Genomic DNA, 23,389 nt, shown 5'->3' on the forward strand with positions numbered 1-23,389 from the left:
CTGTATGAGTGAAAGGATGCTTTTCTGCAGACTGCATAGATGGATCACACATCCTGCCCCTTCTACAACGTCTGCCTTTTGGCCAGATGACTTGATACCCTCATAGGTATCTGAAACCCTGGGACTGTACCTGCCACTTCATTTTGTTTACATATTTCATGTATTTTTTTTTTTGCTTCCTCTTCTTTCTTCACTTTCTTGTGTTAAGTATTTTCTAATGTAACATTTTAATTATTTTTTCACCGTGTATTTTTTGAGTTATTATGACAGATATTTTTACATCCTTAAAGCCTACTTCAGATTTATGCTAGTTTGATAATATAAACTCAAAAACACTGTTGTAATTGTGACTTTATGTAATTTTTTTGCCTTTTAAAGAAATGAAGGGAAGGGAGGGCAAGTCTAAACTCACAATGCCTGTTACAATAACCTGCACAGTTACCACGTCTGGCTCTCTCATCTCCTGCGGGCTCTTTACCGGCTGGTACCATTTTAGCACTCCAAGCGACTTTGTTCCTACGCGCCTCCTCTGTGCTGTTGTTGGCAAACATCATACTTCTAGATGTTATGGGCCCAGCAACAGGATTATGTGCATATCATTTTATATTACAAATGAGTCAAAACAGAAAGTAGTAGTAGTATGCAAGCACTGCCTTGTAAAACTACATGACATTGCATGGTACCGTCTGCCTGTCTGTGGATTTAGATGTCACCCGTGTCAGTGCTCCTCGGAAGGTGGTCTGCCAGCAGTGGCTTCTCACGTTTTATTTACTGGACAGTCTTGCTTTAGTGCTGAAGCAAAGTAGTTTTACTGGATGCAGAAGGCTTGGTCTCTCCTTGAGCGCTTGGATCTGCCAGCTGGCTGTCCCTCGGCACCTGCTTCTGCTAAGGCAGCTACTGCTATTACTGGCTTTCTCTTGTAAATGGCTCAGGTTTCTCTTGCTGCCTTTCAGATTTTCTTCTCATCTTTGGCTTTCCACTTTTTTACTGTGATGTGTCTGGGTGTAGATTTCTGTGCTTATCCTGTTTGAAGTATGCTGAGCTTCTGAGATATATAAAGCAATGTTTTCCATCAAATTTGGGAAGTTTTTAACCACTATTTCTTGGACTATTTGCTTTCTTTCTCCTGAAGAGTATCTTGTGCAGGGTAATTAACCATGGCCCAAGTCAACTTTTAATTGAGTATCTTTGGAGCATTATTTAGGATGGTCTGTCTACACATGAGAGCTAGGACTGATGTAAGCCATCTGAGCAGGAAAATGGTGGAACAGCCCTGGGTAGAGCCGTCCTGATCATTCCTGCTGACCACGCACCCCTTGGAGAGGAAGGGAGATGGTGGGGTGGAACTGAATGTCAGGAGTTGGAACTTGGGTCAGGACAGTCAGCCTTTAAAAAGGGTGTTGATTTCTTGCTCATTTGTCACTGTACCAAGGGGACAAGCAGTGCCCAGATAAGCATTCTCCAAAAAACAGACTCTGGTGCCATCGCTGTCAACAGAGTGGACAAATCCCCTCACCTGACCTTACCTAATAGTTACCAGGTACCAGCAATTGCTGTGCTGTATTTTGGCAGTTAATTAAATGTTGTCATTTTCACTTCACTAACTCTAGGAACAATCTTGGAAGAGTCTGTGTTATATTTTAAAGCTTCCTTCTGCCAGCCATGATTCAACTGCTACCTCAACTGTAAGAAAAGCTCTTGCTGAAAGATGAGCTAAATGTGAAAACTTTTATGGCAATGCCAGTTCTTTTCATCATCAATGTGGTTGTGACAATGATGTGTTTGTGTGGTATTCTAAATGTTCTAAAGGACTTATTTGGTTAAGCACTTTTCAAGTATGTACTTGACTTTTTGTCTTAAGGAATGAAAACCAGTATGTACAGCAGGGATTCGATACTGTCGATCTAAAAGAAGAATGAATCACTTCTTGGTAGATAAGAAAAAACCCCACAATCTTCTTCCTTCTGTTAGAAATTGTTTTCAAGTTCAGTGGTATTAAGATTTTGTAGAACAGCTTGGCCGCATAGAATTGGCAGGATGTGCTACCAACCAGAACACCATATGAGAAACCAAACCTGCATCTCAGCATGGAATATGTCGTGTATACAGGGAGAAAATTAGAAAACCTAATTTTAGAACCTAATTAGAAAACTTAATTTTTATATTCCACATACAAAAACAAAAATGAAAAACCCCATCAAAAATATTTTACTTTATTTCAAAAGAAAACATCACTTGAAAATTTTAAAACAATCCACACTTCTAGTTCTACTCCCTATAAACGGGAACAGAATATAACCAGACAACCATGTTCCCCAACTTCTCTGGCAGAGAAAAAAGATTCTCAAGCCCAAGAGGCAGAGTCCAGCTGACAGGAGACCCATTTAAAACCTCTAGTGCATGCTACCTTTCCTCTTGCATACAGAAGTCCTACTGTTGGCCAAGCTGTTTCTGTTGAACATCAAAGCTTTCTGGCCACTGTATGCACATGAAGATGCAGCAGGTGGGCAGGTGTGAGGCTAGTGAACTCAAGGCTCTCACTGTAGAAACTGCCATGGATGCTGGGGTCTTCAGGCAGGGAAGGAGATTAAGGATGATAACAGGCATACTGATTTCTCCATAAAACAAAGCCAGATCTGGTGCAGTCTACAGCACACTTTGTTCATCTGGTCTCAATTTCTAAAATCATCAGTGTCAAATTAGTAAAACACCAATTACAGTAATGACCCTTGTCCTTGCCTTAGGAGCCAGTGAATGGACAGACATGGTCTCTGGAATGATGGCATGAGAAATCTACTTGAGCTTCATCTAAGCCTCTGCCTCCTGTCAGGTAATTTTTTGCTTAGAACATGCACCACAACAACCAGGTACAACTTTTTGGCTAAGGAGCTGGACCTGCTCTCTCACTGCAAATGAAACACAAAGAAGTTGGGCAATGTGCCTAGGACCCAAGTTGCAGGTGGTAAAGCTGGAACCAGAATCCTGTTGCTCCCTCCAGACTCTTCACAGCTGCCCTCTTTCAGTTCGGAGAGCAGCATCTCAACATACAAAAGCCAAGGTTCCTTAAATGTTCTGCTTACTTTTCTGTGATTTTCAGTTCTGGCATCAGCAAGTAATTTATAAAACCAGAGCCACAGCAGGGATGTGAACCCCTGTCCTGGATTCCTATGGGCTCTCTGCAGCTCTCACTCCCCACCGGTCAAACCCGTGTCCACTGCCTCTCACTGATCTTAGGCGAAAACATTTTCTAGTTTCTTCTTTTTCTTTTTTAAACTGATTGAGAAAACAATAGCAGGTTAAGGAACGCACAGCTAGGACATGCCTAAATCACTGCAGTATATACCACATGATAGCAGTACACAGACCACAGAAGCACTCAGCTTTCATTACCTTAAAGGTTTTCAAGGGGGTACAAAAGACCCAAGGTCAGCACAGAGAGGAAGGAATAGCCAAGGAAAACATTGTATAACTTTATAAGAGGTGACCCTACAGAAAAATTAAAGTCTCCCCGATACAAAATAGCAGCATGGCAACAGAGGGGAAGTCCTGCTTCCTTACTGGTGAACACAGAGTGGCTGCTGAACCCCAGAGCTGCACATCAGCTCATCTTGAGTTACCCTTACAAATGGAACAATGACCACCTGGTACTATCTTCCTTTGCTGCTATCATTTCAGGCCCAAATTTGTTATGAAATTGGGCTGCTGAACCAGCCATACTCTTTCTGAACTATTGTTTGTCACCTGCAGAACTGCCTAAAAGCCAAGCCAGATGGAGCGAACTGATCAACAGATCAAAGGAAAAGCCACACGGAAAACATGACCCCAATCACGGTGCTAAGTGGTGCAGCGTGCTCTGTGCTGGGTTCCGTCCTGTGCTTCCTTTCAAGTTCTGCAGACTTGCTGATGCTCCTGTCATCACTGCCCGTCAGAGGACAACCTGGGACGCCAGGAAGGTAAATGGCTTAAGTCAGGCAGTGGGTGAGAGAAGGTGCTCACGGGACATGCACTTGGATGTGCTTCTCATTTACCTGGGGCCAGCCAGGCTGTGCTGAAACAAATGCTTTCTTGGATGAGATGATGGGTTTTAGGGACACAGAGAGCAGACTGAGGCGGTGTAATCAGCCCTACGTTCTGATCAGTAGGACCCAAACATCTCACAACACCAAGGGTAGGATAAAGGTGCCCAGACCCCAAGAGAAAGGACGGGGACAGCCCCCAGACGGTACCAGGTGCCAGATGCCAAGGCACGGAGCGAGAGGGTCTCTCCTGCGAGCGCCACACCCTGTCCACACATCACACATACCAAGACCAAGACATCTTCTGGCACGGTCTGCTCCCCAGACCTTCTCAGTGTTACGGCTTCCAGCTAGATGTCCCTCCAGAGCCCCAAGCGCTCATAGGTAGGGCTCTTTGGAGGCGGCTGGATCTAGGACGTGTGATAACTGAATGAGCTTAGCATAATTCTGGGTGTGGAACTGGAAGCCCGACCCTGGGTGTCACTAATCAATAGGCCTAGAGCCTGGATGGAATATAAAGGGAGACAGGGAGGGAAGGCAGGGTTGCTGCTGGCTACTGCTGCCTCCTGCCTGCTGTGCCATGGGCTATTTCTCCTCTGCTATGCTGCCCTGCCTTGGAGCCAACCAACTATGGATTGAAACCTATATAAACTGTAAGCCAAAACCTTTCCTACTTGCTTTAACTTGTGGGTGTTGGGTATTTTGTCCCAGCAACGATAAAGTAACTAAGACAGACTTTGGTCCAGAGAAAGGGAGTCACTGCCGTGATGCTACCTGACCGTGTGGTTCAGAAGCCTTTGGAACTGGCTTGTGGGAAGAGTGTGGAAAGCTTTGGAGATGGCAGCTGAAGACGTAGCCCTGGAATGCTGTAGCTGAACTTGATGGGAGATTCCAGTCAGATCTCAGGAGACCAGAATTTTTAATTTGGGTCCTTGTGCTTGCGCAGCAGGTGGTGAAACCACTGAGCTAAATCCCCAGCCCAGGAGACCAGAATTTTGATAGACATGTAGCTGGTAATGCTCAGGCTCTGAAGGTTTCTGTTGGGAAGAAGGACTGAATTGGCTGTTGGACTCCAGACCACGTGTGTTAAGCTTTGGGATAAAATTTGTCTGTATTTTGCTCATGTTCAAAGACTTTTCCTGAGACTGAGATTAAGGGCAGCAAACTAATTAATCCTGAGGAAGAACTTTCAAAGCAGTCTAATGTTGAGGTTGTGGCATGTCTACTGTTGGGGGTTTTAGCTAGGTCTATGTTGAGAATCAAGAGCAAAGGGTCTAGCAGAATGATTTAAAATATTTTGAATTTGGCCAGAAAGAAAGCTCCAGTGAAGTTATGGCCTGCAAACATGGAGCACAGGAGAATTTGGTTGCTGCAAAGGAACAGGACACTAGAAAAGACAACCTGAGGATATCACAAGAACCAGCAGGACTTCAGCCTTTGCAGTCTCAAAAGTGCAAAGGTGAAATAAATACTTTGCTGGAGAAGAGAGCCCCAGGGCACAATGTTCCAGAACAGTGACAGTCTAGGGAACTTGTTCCTCAGGATTAGGTTCACAGCGCTCAGCAACCCAGGCACTTAACCCTTACAGTCAAGAGAGAAGGAAGCCTGGCCAGTGCTCCAGCTGATGGCAGACATTGGTGTCATCCACATGGTGCTGGTTCTAGGGGCATGCAGAATGCAAGAGTTTTGGGGTCAGGAAGGCTTCTAGTTAGATTTCAGAAGGCCTGAGAGGCCAGGCAGTGAGGGGCCCTGTGAGGGCAGTGCGTAAAGCCATGAGAGTGAAGCTGAAGGTGCAGTGAAGATCCCAGAAAGTTAGAGAAGCCAGAAATGTGGATCATCTGAGGAAAGTTGCAAGGAGTGAGCAAAGCTGGCTCAAGACAGAAGCCATGGGAGCTCCAATCTCCTACAGTGTAGGGCTGGAGCCACCCAAGCTATTTGGAGTTCACATCCTGTTACAGATTGCCCTAGATGCTAGACATGGAAGTATGGTACTTAATATTTGAACTGCTGGATTTTGGTCTTGCTTTGGTCCTATTTCTTTTTTTTTTTTAGAGTAGGAAAAATTTATTGGGAAAAAGAAAGCTTCTGCCTAAGAAAGACAGAATGGGGACCAGAAAGTGGGTTGCCTGCTCACCCCACTTTTCAAAGATGTTTTATACAGCAAAGCCATGTGGTGAGGCGGGTACAAAGTGGGACAAAACTATAAGACCCAATGGAAATTTACGAGGTGGGCATGAGATGGGGCAAAACCATGACCAACCAGTAAGATGACAAGTACAGTCACACAGGTAATACTGATTAAATGGAGGGGGTCCCTAATCCTTTCTATCCTCCTTATTGGAATGGGAATCCCCCCACCTTATGCCATTGTATTTTGGAAGTGTTTAACTTTCTTTCATTCGTACAGGGGCTTGCAGCTAAGAATTTGCTTTAAGGAGACTTTGCACTTGGACTTTTCAGCAATGTTGAAACCATCAGGACTTTGGCAACTCTTAGACCTTTGGCATAAAGAGATATGCACTGAGATTTTGGGGGACCAGGGGCAGAATGTTATGGCTTGTATGTAGGTGGTCCTCCCAAAGCTTCATGTGCTTATAGGTGGGGTTTTTGGGAGCTGGCTGGATCTAAGGTATGTGATATTAAGATCGAGGGTGTGTGGTACTGAATTAGTCCACTGATTAGTTTAGTAGAGTTGTGGGTGTGATTAATGGAAAGGTCCACCATGGGTGTGGGTGGCATCACCCAAAAGGCTGGTAGCCTAGATAGGAAAAAAGGTGAAGGGAGGCTTGCTGCCTTCTGCCTGCTCCACCATGGACTACTTCTCCTCAATGATGGCCCTCTGCCGTGCTGCCCTGCCTTGGAGTCAGTTGACAATGAACTGAAACCTCTACAAACTGTGAGCTGAAATAATCTTTCTTCCTTAAACTTTGGGTGTTGGGTATTTTCTCCCAACAAGAAGAAAGTAACTAAAGACACTCAGGAAGCTTCTGGAAGATGAACTCCAGCAAAAAGAGGAATGGGGAATATACTACAAAAACAACAGAGACTATTTCCAGGGCAGAGAAAGGGCAAGACTCAGGAGGGAAGGGGCTTCCCTCCCTTAGTGACAGATAGAATGGAAGAATGCTGAATAAATGAAAAGATGAGACAATTACCAAACCTAGGTAAGACAAAAAGAAGTGTAAGGAAGTATAAACACAGTAGCCTATTAAATTTAGTAAAAGAATTTACAGTTGTCATCAACACTATAAAATTCCACTATATAATTAGCTAGGATTAGACCGGCAGGAGCATTATATTTCTTTTCCATGCTAAGAATTCAGCAGCTAGGCTAACAGTTTCAGTCCTGGTACTCCAGAACAATGATGTGGTTATCCTCAAGAGGCAACCCAGGGGACTAGTAGTTTTCATTCTAAGCCTTTCAATGCTTTTGGGTTTTGTACTAATTTATGTATCATTTTGATAACATTTTAAAAGAAAATAGACTTATTTACTTTAGAATATATCCTCTCCACCATCTGATGGTAGCAGTCAGAGATCAATAGAGTACAACAAAAAGTCCATGAAACAGACCCAGATAGACAAGGGACCTTCACATTCTCTTCACCTCTGCTATCTGTGACAAGGACACATCTGACATATCACTGTCCGTTACACAACACAGATCACGGTAGTAACACAATGGACAGTTCCTAGCACCCCAGGGCCAGTACGCAGGCTGGGCCCACCCTCCCTCCCTCACCTGGTACCACGGATGCCTGCAGCACTCCTCTCACTGGATGAGCAAGACCCAAGAGGTTGTTCCCTGTGGGGCCCTGGTGCCTTGGGCTTCCTGGGCCGAGGTGCCCTTTCCTGCTCATCGTCCTGTTCTTCTGGCTTCTTCTTCTCGCTGTCGCTGTCATCACTGCCTTCTCCAAGGATGTCATCAACCTGACAAAGAGCCAACAGTTAGTGGGCTTCCAGCTTTGTGAAGGATCTATGTGACCCAGCCCTCCCTCCAGGAAGGATGACAGCAGCTTCCCACTGTCCCCACACAAGGGGGCTGTCGGTGCCACTCTACTATGGGCCAGATGTTTAGTTCTGCTTTCTACTGGAATGCTGGGGTCTGAAATGAAGCCAGGCCTTGCATGAAGGCAAAAGATGAGTACACGTGTGCAAGACCCAGTGTAGCACAACTGTAGCCATAGAGTTCCTGAGGAATGAGGATGACAGCTTCCTGGTCACAGGTTTAAATTTTTTCAGTGTACTGTACTGATGGATTTCAGGTAACAGGGTATTTATTTAAAATCCTCTGGCTCCATGAGAGCATGGTTTCCTAGGAAGAGCAAGGGTCCTCAATCTTAGAGTCTGTGTTGCAGACATGTCCTCCTGCCTGTCTGTTCACTTGATTTCTCTCCAATTTACCTCACATTTGGAATTTACCAAAGTGATGGAGAGGAGGACAGGACTCCTCTGATACTTTTTTTTTTTTTTTGGTAGGGGGATCGAACTCAGGACCTTGCACTTGTGAGGCAGGTGGTGGAACCACTGAGCTAAATCTCCGGCACCCTCTCTGATACGCAAGACAGGGCAGAGGGGAGTAAGGAGGAGACAGGGACGGAGGACAGGGAAATAAAATGTGCAACAGACAAGAGAAAAAAGATAGCCAGCAGGCTGACTTTTGTGCCCAACACTGACAGAGCCCCTTCCCAAACTTCAACATCCAAGAAACAGAGGTATGACAACCCTGATACGCAGGTGGGAGACAGCCTTGTGCGTAGAGTGTGGGCAGAACCAGGGCCTGGCCTTGGCACTCTGGCCCCACCACTCAAAGCTCTCACCTCCTCTACTGCACTGCACAGAAATGGTGTGGTGTAGAAGGTGCAGAAAAGAAAATGGACACGGCAGAGAGGGACGAGTTCAGCTATCCACTAGTGGAGGGAGGTTTATTCTATTTGCACCACTGATCAAATGGCTAAAAGGTGCTGTCCCTCAGGGACCTGGCTCCTATGGTGGGCACAACTCTTGGGGGCTCTCATCTTGAGAGCCCAGCTTTGCTCCAAGCTCTCCTAGGCTACGGACTGTGAGGCAGCACAGCCACGAGGGGCCCTGAGACAGGTATGACAGTTACAGCCACTAAAGCATCTCCAAGAAACCTTCTAAATGGTTGGCTACTTGCAGCACACCCCAATCCAAAAATGGTATCAAGCATCCTTGCCAGCACGTGTGTGCGGCTGACAGCTGACCCAAGTGTGTACTAATTCCGCCTGCTGGCTGGAAGAGTCACAGAAACACTTTGTACAGCCAAACCAAAATTGCAGATGCACACCAAATGTGACCTTGTCTCAGTTGTGCTTACGTCTGCTCTCTTCCTTTACATCTGACTCACATAAAAGTATATGTTTAGGAATGACCCTATCTTTCCAAGGCTTTCACAAAAATAACTGTATCTTTTGAAAAAATAGTTGTCTGTAATGAACTGTTGTTTGCTTTATTTAAAGATACTAAGAGTAATTTCTTTAAATATCAAGGAAAAACTTGAAAGTATGTAAACAGAGAAAATAAAATGTAATTTATACCCAGTTAAGTCCTAAAATCTCTACCAAAGGGCAAATACTGATCAATGAAATGCTGCTGTATCTTGGCAACACAGGGAACATAAATGTTTCCATCAACCAAGTTGTAAAAGGCAGGATCAGGGAGAATCAATTTCATCAGTTTTTGACTTGGTAAGTGAGGTAAGATGGTTTAGAGAAAGAGCGGGGAAGGAAAAAATGGAGAGAGAAGGAGGTGGAAAGACACAACTTGAATGGAAGAAACAGAATGGGCAAAAGCAGAAGAGCTGAAAGGAGGCATGGGAGCCCGCTGAGCTGTCCAGTCATAGAGCAGGCTTCATTTTCGCTTGCAGCTCAGCAGTTTCCTTTTTCCTACCTTCTCATTATCATATTACAGAGGACTCTGACAGACTTGGGGACAATCTCATTCTGGCCTTGCAGGCTGGGGTCAGCAATGGGTGAATGTGAGAAACACATGAATTAGCGGTTCTACATCAGCTGTCACAGGTGACAGGACACAGGACCTCCTTTAGAAAGCCACCACTCACATGAACTCTAAGGAACAAATGTCTCCTTACTGTGAAATCATATCACCTAAAAGCTTTTGGAGCTAGTATAAATGTATTTTTCTCCTCGGCCAAAAAAACAAGCACTGTGGTCATTCTGATAGTGAAACTAAAAGCATTTATAGATGCATTAGAATTAACTTTCTCTAGAAGGTTTCCCAGTGACCCTGAAAAGAACAGAAGGAGAGCTGCACAGAACCGGATGGTCTCCAGTTTACCTATCCCTAAACTGTGATACTGTGGGCACCAGACAATTCCTGACAACCAAGGCATGCCACTCACACTTCCCCTGCAGGTTAAGCTACAAGTGCTGCCAACTCTAGGCTAACTCTGTGAATCCAGCTGTTCCCCCTCGCTTCCTGAGACTGCCCTGTTCCTCTCTTTATGTGACAGTTTGACTTTAGCTGCACCAGTCAATTCCTGATACACAGGGCATACCACTCACACTTCCCTTGCAGTCTAAGCTACAATTACTGCTAGGCAAACCTTGAAGCACATTTTCATGACTGTTTAAACTGTGGGTCTCCCAGGCTGCAATCTCAGTAAGTTCCAAATATACTGCATGTATTACTGCTTTGTCCTTTACTAGGTTGATTTTATGTTGGCCAATAGGATATTGTGCCTTTACACACAGAACCCTGCCTGGACTTCTTAGGTGGGAATTACTTGTGTGGACACCACTTGTAGTGAGCTCTTGGAGAAGTGCCAGAAGCCACAGTGAGTGCAGGAGCCTGTGACTCCTCCAAGGACAGCATGAGGGAGAGGGAGGATGTCTGTCACTCCTGAGATGGGTCTTAAAAACTGGAAGGGACTTTCTCATGGGAATTAGCTTCCACAGAAGGTACATCCTTAACCTTGCTGCCGTGGGGCCTATAGCAACCACTCTGAGCCTAGGCCCTGGTCCCACACCTGCAGGGGTGCCACGGACTGAGTACAGCCTGAGAACCAGAAGAGGGTTGCCACCCCCAACCCCCGCACCCAATTCCCAACCCTAGAAGCAGAGAGACAAGAAGCCAGGGTTATTCTAAGCTGCTGAATTTGCGGTAACTTGTTATGCAGCACAGAGAAATAATACAGTGGCTAACATGTATTTTGAAATGGAATGATATCAAGTAAGAAGACATTTTTGTGAAAAGAAAGCACTTGAAGGCCAAAGAGGAACTTTAATGATACATGAAAAAAAACTCTTCAAACTTGGAAAACAAACTTGAGGTATTCAGGAACTGCTTGTCAGGAGGATTTAAACCTTCACACAGACGCTGGCTGTAGGCAGCACGTATGTTCCAAAAATGACTTATGCAAATGACATGCTCTATAGCTCACACCAAGAAGTTCTCTACTTAGAGGAGGTGACAAGTCATACAAAACAAAAGATAACTATAATTTCTTTCTTGCATATACATACATTTTCATATATAATAAAACTTTAACTCACTAAAACTTCAGTAATCAAGCTTTCAAGAAATATTCAAACCTCAAAGAGATATAAACATTTCTGCTAAACATTTATCAATGTAATAAGAGAAAAATCCAAATACCTGATCTAAGAAGACTCAGTTCTTTTTTCTTTTTTGAGACAGGGTCTTACTATGTAGCTTAGAATGGCCTTGAACTCACTGCAATCCTCCTGCTTCAGCTTCCTGAGTGCTAGGATCACAGGTGTGTATCACCACAGCCCTGCTAGGCTCATTTCTAATAATACAGTTTACAAAATAATTCATTCTGAAAGGATTTTGGTTAACCAGGATAATTTGTAAGATAAGGTCATAACTGTGATTAAGAACCACAAATTGACACAGAGAAAAAAACTGCTACTGTTTAGTAAGAGATGGTTCCCAAATATCACTAATACACATGTGTATGTTTTGAACATAATCTTCAGGTTTATAAACAGCGTATCATCACAGATAGGTTTGGCCCTTTAATTTCCTGGATAGATTCCCATCTATCAGTAATTGTTGGGCTGGGGATTTAGCTTAGTGGTTTCGATGCCTGCTGTGAAAGCGCAAGGACCTGAGTTCAATCCTCGATACCAAAAAAAAAAAATGTTGTCATAAAGTATCTGAAAGAGGTTTGATGTGTTAAGAGGCACCTAGAACTTACTGGACAAAGGATAAATTCAGTAAAATAAACACACTCAACAGTTTTATCTTGAGAGTGTTACACAGGTCATTAGGAAAGAAATGATTCTTATTAGGAATAGCTGGTTCCTATTCCGTTTTTAATTCTCACCTAATTAGCACCTTTCCAGGTTCCTTAATTAAAGGGGAAAAAGACTGCAGAAAAAAGCAGAAATGGACAAGTGAAGAGGCAGCTTGCATGGGAGGCACTCAGGGCCAGCACAGTCCTAGAAGAGCACACTGGCCCCTCGCTCCAGACTACTCTCAAAGACTACTGGTCCCTTCTTACAGGATGAGGAAGGGTCTGTTCTTTCTTCTGCTGAGCGTCCTTTCTCAAGGCAGCTGTTTAAATACAGGGTCTATAGAAACAGGCAATTGGGAGGGAAGTAAAATGAACAATGTTGTGTCTGTATTTCATTGTTGTAATATTTAAATGACATTTTCAGGTATTATCATAAATCTCAGTTTTGTTTTGTTTTTTCTTCAAGATAATGAAGTCCATGCCAGTAATGGCAGAGCTACCTGCCTCCTAAAATCAAAAAGTGAAATCATGCAAGACACACAGAGTTCTCTGACTCTGACTTCTCTCCTGAAATGTAACTCTGAAGAGCCTGGAATCTGCACACGTCAGTGGGTCTCCTGATTTCATCAGTGGGCTGTGAGCGCTTTGCCAAGCTAGTGTAAAACAAACAGGGCCATGAGGCAGAAGACTTGGGGCCAGCTCTGCTCAGTCCCAGTGCTAGGTGAGAATCCAAGACGCAACCACAAACTGGTATAACAGTTCCCCTGGGTAACCAAAAAAAGGTTGAAGGTAACTCACCAATAAGTTTCAAGCTGTCATGAAAACAAGCAGTTAAATTTTGGTAAATATTTCATTGTTCATAAAATCTGCATAAAATATAACAAATTCAAAATTGGTATGACCCAAGGCAGAATAATTTATAGCCATTCTCTCTGTGCAGTCTACACACCAAAGAACATAGGACTGTGTAACTCCATCTCGTGACTACCTTTGTGCTCATCACTTGGGACAAGAAGTTGTCATTCCTCCGGGAATTCATCACATTCTCCTGTTTCTCCAAGGACAACACTAGGCAGACAACCAGCCTGTTGAGATGCAGACATAAGCTCTGTCTTGGGGTCCTACCTCTATTAGACAGAGCTCCCACACAATCCTCAAGGTCCCACACAAATGCCCCTTTACACACATTGTTCTGATCCCACCAGAAAGAGTGATGGAAAAAACTCAGACCTGAGGGTAGTATGATACGGCTGAGTTCTCATTCCATTCTACAACTGGCTGAACTAGTCTGTGTGAGTGGAAGCCAAAAGTCGGCTTCCACGGCATTTTGTAACTTTTCAGGCACTACTTTCTATCTTCACACATTTTTTCTACACCAATCCCTTCCTCCTCCCTTGGGACTCCATGACACAAATGTTAGGATGTGAAGACTGCCCAGAGCTCTGGCCATTATTCTTCCAGTCTGTTTCCTTGTTGTCAGGTCAGGTAATTTCTGGGATTCTGTCTTAGGTTTATGCCATTACCCCTTGGTCACGTCTCTTTAGTGTATTTTTCGTTTCTAATTGGTTCTTTTCTACAGTTGAGAACTTCTATCTTTCCCTTCAAGACTGTTTGCCTTTTAGTAAACGTGGCTACCTGGGTTGCTCTAAGGTTTTTCTGTCTAGTAATTCCAACAGCTAGGTGTCTCAGGGTTGGCACTGGTTGTGGTTGTCATTTTTCCTTTGGAATTCATCACATTCTCGTTTCTCCCTGGACAATGCTAACTTTGTGATTTGCAGGCAACCAGCCTTGAGACATAAGTTCTGCGTGGCCTTCTGTGGACAGTGCATGGAGATATACTTCCAAGCGTCTGCAATGCAGCTATTTCTGTCCCAAACACCCTCAGTGCTCAGGCAATGGCTCCTGTCCTAGGTTAGTTCTCAAGCTGAGGGTCCATGTCTGTGTTCTTGGAGTGAGCCAGGGGCTTGTGTGAGCTCACATCCAGTATTGAAGAACTCCTCTCCAGGTTTCCCTCAAGCTTGACCCCAACCCAGAGCAGTTAGCACCTGCAGTTCTGTGTGATGGGGTGCCCCTGGTAAAGAGGCAGGAAATGGAGTTGACGGGTTCCTCCCCCTACTCTCTGGGTAGTAGGGTGCTTTCTTGGGCTTATAGGCAGAGGTGAGGCTCCTGCTTCAGGTAACTACTGTTGTGGAACTACAGCTCTGTGCAGGGACCGGCCTTAGGGTAGAGCCAGAAAGAAAGAGAGGGAAATAAAAGAATCACACTCTAAGCAGAAATGGAACTCTGACCAGGCCTGCAGCCCCTTCCTAAAGTCTCAGGCCCCACGGCTTTGTCCATATCCAGCATAGGGAGGGGCTGGGATATGCAGGTGGAAATGTCAGGGGACCCAGGCCCAACTGCTGCTTCTCAGGGTAGCGTGGATCTTCCCCACACTCTTCTGCCACTGGGACCTTCCAGATTTCACTAGCGGCTATCTCCTACTGTGCCCAGACTTTTAGGGTTATTGTGGGCCAGCTTGGAAGTGGCCACTGCTTGGTTTTTCCTCCAAACTGAAGTGTTTTCTTTTTACTTACCAAGTGCATTTTGTTGGGACTATCGTCCCTTGGGCTCTGATTATTTAGGGCTACTAAACTTAGTTATTTGGGCCTATAAATGAACTATATATTACAATGTTATGTTTTAAAATAAGTACTGTCTGTTTATACTCCGAGTGTAGAGATTTCCATTTTAGACCCACAACCCACTCTTCACCAGAAATTTCTTACCCTCAAGATCTGACAAACATGGACAGATCAACAGTGAGCAGCCAGGAGACATGCATGATTTCCAATGAACCACCTGCCAAGGAGGCAGCTGAAACAGAATATGTAGCTAGGCATGGTGGTACAGGTTGGTAATCCCAGCTACCCAGGAGGCTGAGGCAGGAGGATTACAAGTGCAAGGTCAGCTTGGGCAATTTAGTGAGACACTGTTTCCAAATAAATGGCTGAGGATGGAGCTCAGTGGTGGAGAGGGCATCAGAAGGGGTGGAGGGAGGAAAGAAAGCAGATAGGAGCAAGTCTGAGGCGAGTACACATACGGATGTGCACACCACAGACATGAGTGACACGAGGGCCAGGGAGACGTGTACCCTGGTGGCCTAGAGCTATGAGCCTTTATTTTGCTATGGATCCAAAATGTGTGCTTACTGTGGTGGGGGAAAAGGAAGGAGAGGTGGTGGCACCAGAAGTCCTGTTCTCTATCTTGCCCCCTGAGGCCCCACCATGAGAAAGCCCAGGCCAATCCACACCCCCAGCCTGGCTTCTCTCTGCTTTGCCTTTCCTCTCACCCCGTGTTTCTTGGACAGGGTGAGACTTTCCTGTTATATGTGCAGCAGTCTCCTCACCTCCCCAGCTGTGAAGCAGGACTCAATCCCTGCTTGCTGAATAGAGGAAAGAGGTAGTTCCCCTTCTTGAGAAGAGTACCATTTAGAAGTTCCCTGTGCTTTACTTGTGCCAATTGACTCTGACCACTAACATAATGGTTTAAGAGCTACAGGACATTGATTATAAAAAATGACAACACGAACACAAACCAAAATTACCTCCAGGAGGATGGCACCAAATCTACCCAACCCCCTACTGTCCCCAGATGGGTTCTTTATAGCTCTTAGAATAAACTCGCCTCCTCACCACACTTTGAAGCCAATGAAAATGTTCCTATTTAAAATACAATAATTACCAGAGACTATTTGCTTCCATTCCAGGAAAGGAAACATGTCTTATATGCAGCTTGTGTGTGAACACGACACAGCAGGGGTGGGAAAAACAATTATGTGGAGCAATTTCCTGGAACGGCCCAAGCCAGCTGTGAAGGCAAGAAAGAAAATTTGGTGATGAGACAAGATCGTGGTGACATTACCACCACCACGGACACCTGGGGGTAGAATCACGTCCAGAGAGCAGACACCAGCCCTGTGGGTTTTGTGGCCTTTTTAGAATGCGGTAGTTATCATTCTAAATTAGCTCATTCCAAATGGACCATAAACTATCCAGGGTGATAAAAACATTAATTGATACAAATACAAACCTAGGCAAACACCACTAAGCTTTGCAGCTCTTAAAGATTTTAAACAAATGTTCAAGTTCAAAAGAAACAAAAATGCCAAAATAACTGTTTAGCTCTGTGGTACACTGTATGACTAGCCAACATGAAGCCCTGGGATTGATTCCCAACACCTCGAAAAGCAAAAATAAGAACCTATCTTAAAGAGGGGTGTGGTGAACACCCGTAATCCCAGCACTCAAGAGACCCAGGCAGGAAGATTGCAGTGAGTTTACAGCCAGCCTGAGCTACTTAGTGAGACCCTGTCTCAAAAAAACCAAAACCAAACCAAACCAAACCAGTCTTACTTATGGGAGTAGATGCCGTCCTGCTGTAGTTAAGAGGGGCTGGGGAACGAGGGGTAGGGAAACGAGGCTGAAGTGTATGACGGCGGCCTGGTCTGCCACTGGTGTCACCAGCTACCTGTATCTGTCCTCACCGTCCCTTGGAAAGGCTCTTCTGTGTGCAACAGGACAAAAAAGAAACCCAAGTGATCTTCACTAGACTGGCATATATGTTATAACTCCCTGGAAAAAGGAAGCACAGTGGACCCCTGAGTCATGACTAGCCTGACATATTAACAACTTGGGTTATGACCAGAAATTTATTTATTTATTTTTGCAGTACCAGAGATTGAACTCAGAACCTTGTGCTTGCGAGGCAGGCATGCAGAATTTTAGTTTTAACTTACGAACAAAGTCTTGAGTTATGACCCAAATGCCAGCCACTTGTGCTTCCAGATAGTCTCAGATACAGATTTAATCTTTAAAGGGTTCTGCAAGGAACATTACAGCGTCTTTTCCTATGTGGGGTTGGGGTTGAGAAATCCTGGACCAGTGTCTAAGGACACTGATATCTGTGTGTACACAGGAGAGACTCTGAAGGGTGTGTAGAGGAGCCTGAGCCTTCAATTGACCAACCTGAGTTAACAATCAGCCATAGAGAATGAACTGAGTTCGGAAGTCAAGGATCCACTGCAGGAGATTTTAAAAGATTAGCTTGCAAAACTTCTGAGCCTTCTTCCAAGGACGTAGTGCTGCATGCTGCCTGGTGTACAGCAGGAACAGCAAGGCTCAACAAAGGAACAGGCCGGGAGTGCTTCCCAAGCTGTGTTTTCACGATGACTCTGCAGCAGAGCCAAGAAGGCTGTGCAGTGTGAAGCAGCCAAGGGGACTGAAAACCGCCCAGAAAACCAGTGCCCGCCCATGGCCCAGGGTCACAGCCTGTCGGTGTGGCTCCCTCACTGGGCCACGACACAGCTCCAGGAGAGCATCTTACAAAGGGACCACCACGTAAGGAAGTTCCAGGATCCCCACTACCGGAACCTGGAAAGAGAACAACAAAGCCAGACAGGTGACCCACGAAACTCTCTGGCTCTTGAAACTTCACCATAAAGTAGATGCTTCCAGCAGATAATCCACTAAAGAAGCATCTCTTGCAAAAGATGCTTTAGCACTCAACAGAAATAAAATCGACTGGTAAACTAATATAGAACACATGTCCTGGCTTCTTAAATTGGTTGGTGTGGAGATATACCACAAACAGATGGTATAAAAACCCCCATACTTGTTAGGGTTGATAACTCTTCCAATTTAGCAGGGGCTCCTGTCCTGTTTCCATATAACTAGGGTTAGGCAGTGTTCACAGGCTTGACAAGTGAGCAATCTGAGATAATTAAATAATAGGAAGGGGTTCAGAGGAGGGGCAGTGACGCACGCAGCAGGACAGACAGGTAAGGCAGCTCACTTGTGCCTGTGAAGAGCTGCATCCAAATAGTGAAGGTGTCCCTTGGTGTTTGTGGTTCCTGGGATGTTTGCTCTGAGGCTAGCCTCTGGGGCACATGTGAGAAGGCACTGCATGTCCTGACACTGAGTAGGATATGCATATGTCCTCCACGTGGAACTCCTCTTTTGCTTTTTCTTCAAATACACAGTGTCTGTGGAGGATGGACTGGCCACTAACTTAGAATCTAAGAGTCTACAACAGCCTTGTGTGAAACCTGATGTAATCCAGCATGATGGGGAAGCTGTTCCCAAGATGCCTCACTGCACTTACTACAAGAGCTTAAGGAGAAGAGCAAACAGTGACTGGGAAAGCATCCTCCCTTGGTCTGGCTGCAAGGAAGGTACTGGGTATACATGAACATCACATTTCACTAAATTTTGAGGAACAGCAAAATCCCTTCTAGTGTGAGCTGCTTGCTGTGCCTACTAGGGAACCTGCTCTACCCCAACAGCCTTGGGGATGACCATCCAGGTCAACAACAGGGCACACACACACAGGACCCCCCTAACCTGAACATAGGAATCAGCTTAACCAAGCTGAATTCTTTTTTTTTTTTTGGTACCGGGGATCAATCTCAGGACCTTGCACTTGCGAGGCAGGTGGCAGAACCACTGAGGTAAATCCCTGGCCCTACCAAGCTGAATTCTGAAGAAAAACTGCAAAAGATGTTAAAAAATGGAAAGATACTTCTTGTTCTTGGATTGGAAGAATTAATGTCATGAAAATAGGGGCCAGTGATATAGCTCAGTACCTGCCTGGCAAGCATGAGGGTCTGAGTTCAATTCCTGTTACCCCCCCCCAAAAGGTATATTATCAAATAGAGTATAAACCAAATATTTATAGCTTTAATGCAATCCCTCTTAAAATACCAACAATATTCTTCACAAAAGTGGAAAAAGCAGTCCTAAAATTTCATGTGGAACCAGAAGAGACCAGAAGAACCAAAGGAATCCTAAGCAAAAAAGAGCAAGACAGGAGGAATCACAATACCAGATTTCAAGTTATATTCCAAAGCTACAGTAAAAAAAATGACATGGTACTGGAATAAAAACAGGCAGATCAACAGAACAGAAGACACATAAAAAATAGCCTCTTTAACAAATGGTGCTGGGAAAACTGGTTATCCACATACAGAAGACTGAAACTAGATCTCTATTGCTCAACCTATACTAAAATTAAGTCAAGGGGACCAAAGACTCAGATATAAAAACAGAAACTCTGAAACTGCTGGAAGATAACCTAGAAGAAATACATGAAGCTACAAGCACAGGCAGACTTCCTGAATAGACCCTCAATAGCATAGGAAATAATATCATGTACCAACAAATGGGATTATGTCAAATTAAAAAGCTTCTGCATAGCAAAGGAAAAAAATCAAGAGTAGAAAGACTAATATACAAAATGGAAATAATTTTTGCTACCTCTTCTTCTGATAGAGGATTAATATTAGACTATATGAGGAAAAAAAACACACCAAGAAAACAAATGAACTAATCAAAAACCAGGCAAATGAACCAAAAAGATAATTCTCACAAGAAGTACAAATGGCCAATAAGTACATGAAAAAAATGTTCAAATGTTAAGATTAGCAGGAATTAGTGAAAAATCAGAAGACAACACAAATGGCATAAAATAACTGTTTACACTAATAGGAGAAAACTTTCCAAATATGAGAAAAGAATTTAACATATGGATAAATGAGGCATACAGAACTCCAATAGCTATGATCAGGAAAAAACATCTCCACGACAAATGAAAGTCAATATCTCATAAGTCCAACACAGGGAATGAATTTTTATAAGTCTTATAGAAAAACAATCAATTATAGAAGTAACTCATCTGAATCATAGCAGACTTTTCAACACAATCTTTAAAAGGCAAGAAGAGTTTGGAGTGAAGTGTTTCAGGCTCTAAAACAAAACAACTTCCAACCTAGACTGATATATTCTGAAAAATTATCTTTCAAAATTGATGGATAAATCAGCTATTTCCATGATAAAGAGCACCTCATTCATGACCACCAAAAGAGCACACCAAAAAATTCTCAAGGAAATCCTAGAAAGAGTCAAGGTGAACAATGCCAAGAGGTCTAGTAGAATGAATGCACTGGGCAGGGTGAGCAGTTAAGTAGAAGGGAAAGAAAGGGACTTAGAGCGAAGGAAAATAATGCGATGACAGAAAGTAGTCAATAATTTTCAGTAGTAACACTCAATGTGAATGGTCTCAACTACCCAATCAAGACACAGTTTGGCAAAATGGATCATGAAACAAAATCCAACAGTATGCTGTGTACAAGAAACAGATTTACCCCCCTCCCCAATTCATAGAGTAAAAAATGAATGGATGGAAAACAATATTCATTCCATGCAATGGGAACCTGAAAACAAGCAAGAGTAGCTATCCTACTTTCAGACAAAGTAAACTTCAAGCCAAAACTGATCAAAAAAGGCGAAGAAGGTCACTACATATTGGTTAAGGTAAAATTCAACAGTAAGAGATAACAATTAGAAGCATATATGCAACAAACACTGGCATAGCAACTTTATAACAAACAGTATTGGATAAAACAGATCACATAAACATCAACACATTTATAGTGAGGGACCTTAATACCCCACTGTCACAAATAGATCAACTATACAAAAAAAAAATCAACAAAGAAATATCAAGAGTTGGAAAAAGCCTTCAAACAAATAGACTTAACAGATATCTAAAGAGTGTTCAACCAAACAACAGAATACACATTCTTATCAGCAGCATATTAAAAAAAAGCATGCTAAAGTAAATGCAAAAGAATAAAAATTATCCCATGCATATTATCAGATCATAGTGCAATGAAACTAGAAATCAATGGCAAAAAAGCCACAGATTTTTATGCAAATACATAGAAATTAAACAATACATTCTTGAATAATCAGTGAGTCACAGAAGACCTCAAGGAAGAAATTAGTTTCTAGAATCAAACAATGTCACTACAACATACTAGAACTTATGCGACACCATGAAAGCAGTCGTATGAGAGATTATAGCTGTGAATATCCACATCAGAAAAACACAGTAAGCCCAAATAAATAACCAAATGATGCACCTCAAAACAAGAACAATCCAAATCCAAACCTAGTACAAGGAAGGAAATCATAAAAAGAAGAAATGAATGAAATTGAGGTTGAAAAACCAATACAAAGAACCAATGAATCGAAGAGCTGGTTCTTTGAAAGAATAAACAAACTACAGAAACCCTTAGCCAATCTTACAAAGAAACAGAAAGAAAAGACAATGTAATCAATGCAATTAGAAGTGAAAAAGGTGAAATCACAATGGACACTGCCAAAATCCGATTATCAACTACTTTGAAAACCTGTACTCCAACAATTAGAGAAGTCAGAAGAAATGGACAGATTCCAAGATAGATATGAATTACCAAAACTGGACCAAGAAGATGTAAAAACAATGAATAATTCAATAAAGTCAATGAAAGTGAAGCAGTAATAAAAACCCTACCAACGAAGGAAAGCCCAAGTCCTCATGGATTCACCGTTGATTTCTTCAAGAACTTCAGGGGAGATCTAACACCAATAACTCTTCAATGAAATTGGTCATGCATCATGACCAAGCAAGTTTCATCCCAGGGATGCAAGGATGGTTCAATATAAATCAATAAACATACTGACACCAATCACATAAACAGATAATCTCAACAGATGCAGAAAAAGCATGTGACAAAATTCAACATTCATTTATGATAAAATATAATAGGTATAGAAGAACCTTAGCTCAATCCAATAAAAGCCATTTATGACACATGTACAGTGAACATGACATTGCACAGGGAAATGCTGAAAGCTTTTCCTCTAAATTGGAAACAAAACAAGAATGTCCACTATCTCCACTTCTGTTCAATACAGTACTGAGAGCATTAGCCAGAGCAATCAGGCAAGACAAATAAATAAAAGGAATATATTTGTCGGTAACATTATCCTCTACATAGAAAATTCCACCAAAGACTCTTAGAATAACTAAATTCAATAATTTTGCAGAGTACAAAATAAACACACAAAAATCATTAGCATTCTTGTACACCAATAATGAACTCATTGAGAAAATGAGGAAAACAATACCATTTATAATGCCTTCAAGAAAAAATACTTTGAGATTAACCTCAACAAGGAAGTGAAAGACCTCTAAAATGAAAATTACAGTGCTCTGAAAAAGGAGACTGAAGAAGAGGATATCAGAAAACGAAAAGACAGAACCAATACAGTCAAAAAAGGCATATTTCCAAAACTGATACACAGATTTAATGCAATCCCAATCAAAATTATCAACAGCATTACTCACAAAACTAGAGAAAACAACTTTAAAATTCATATGGAGCCAGAAGAGACCTAGAATAGCAAAAGCAATCTCAGGTTACAAGAGCAAAGCAGGAGACACCACAATCTCTGATTTGAAGTTATATTACAGAGCTACAGTGATTTAAAAAACAGCATATTGCTGGCACAAAAACAGGTAAGTGGATCACTGGAACAGAATAGAGAATGCAGAAACAACTCTAGACACATTCAGCCATCTGATTTTTCACAAAGGTACCAAAAATATACACTAGAGGAAAGACAACCTCTTTTTAGCAAATGGTGTTGGGAAAACAGGTTATCCCCATGGAGTAGACTGAATCTAGACACACATATCTCAGTATGTACTAAACTAAAATAAAAATGGATCGAAGAACTAAATGTTAAAACAGAACCACTTAACCTGCTAAAAGACAAAAATAGGTAAAATTCTTGATGACAGGCACAGGCAAGGACTTTCTGAAAAGAACCCTGTAGTATAAGAAATAGTACCAAGAATCAACAAATGACAGCATATCAAATTAAAAGGCTTCTGCACAGCAAAGGAATCAACCAGTTGGGTGTGGTGGTGCATGGCTGTAATCCTAGCACTTAGGAGGCCGAGGCAGGGGGATTGCTGCGAGTTCAAGGCCCGCCTGGACTACATAGTGAGACCTTGTCTCCAAAAACCAAAAGCCAAATACCCAAAATAAAGTAACAACAAAAAGAAAACAACCAAAATACTGAAGAGACAACCTTCATAATGGGGAAAAATTTTTGCCACTTATTCCTCAGAGGACTAGCATCTAGAATATATAAAAAAACCCCACCCCCATAAAAGACCCAGTCAAAAAATGGGCCACTGAAATAGACACTTCTCAGTAGTACAAGTGGCAAATACATACATGAAAAAAAAAAGTTCAACAGGTCTG

The 23,389-nt window shown here is 43.0% G+C and overlaps 1 protein-coding gene across 7 annotated transcripts in view; it reads right to left on the bottom strand.

Moving 5' to 3' along the window:
* The window catches only part of Ctdp1 (CTD phosphatase 1), a 102,339-nt gene that overhangs the window by 16,763 nt on the left and 62,187 nt on the right, over positions 1-23,389 (bottom strand). For 4 of the 7 annotated variants that reach the window (XM_087190925.1, XM_004861915.4, XM_004861914.4 and 1 more), the window contains one exon: positions 7,759-7,946. In XM_087190925.1, coding sequence (XP_087047051.1) covers positions 7,759-7,946 — 188 coding nt within the window. Of the gene's footprint in view, positions 1-7,758; positions 7,947-12,573; positions 12,596-15,978; positions 16,105-23,389 lie in introns of those variants that run through there. The other 3 variants (XM_021242122.2, XR_015443018.1, XM_087190920.1) reach the window with 3 other exon arrangements.

This window comes from Heterocephalus glaber, unplaced genomic scaffold (assembly GCF_053883595.1).
Source record: "Heterocephalus glaber isolate CG9 unplaced genomic scaffold, H.glaber_assembly_v1.0 deba00000331, whole genome shotgun sequence".
NCBI lineage: Eukaryota > Metazoa > Chordata > Mammalia > Rodentia > Bathyergidae > Heterocephalus > Heterocephalus glaber.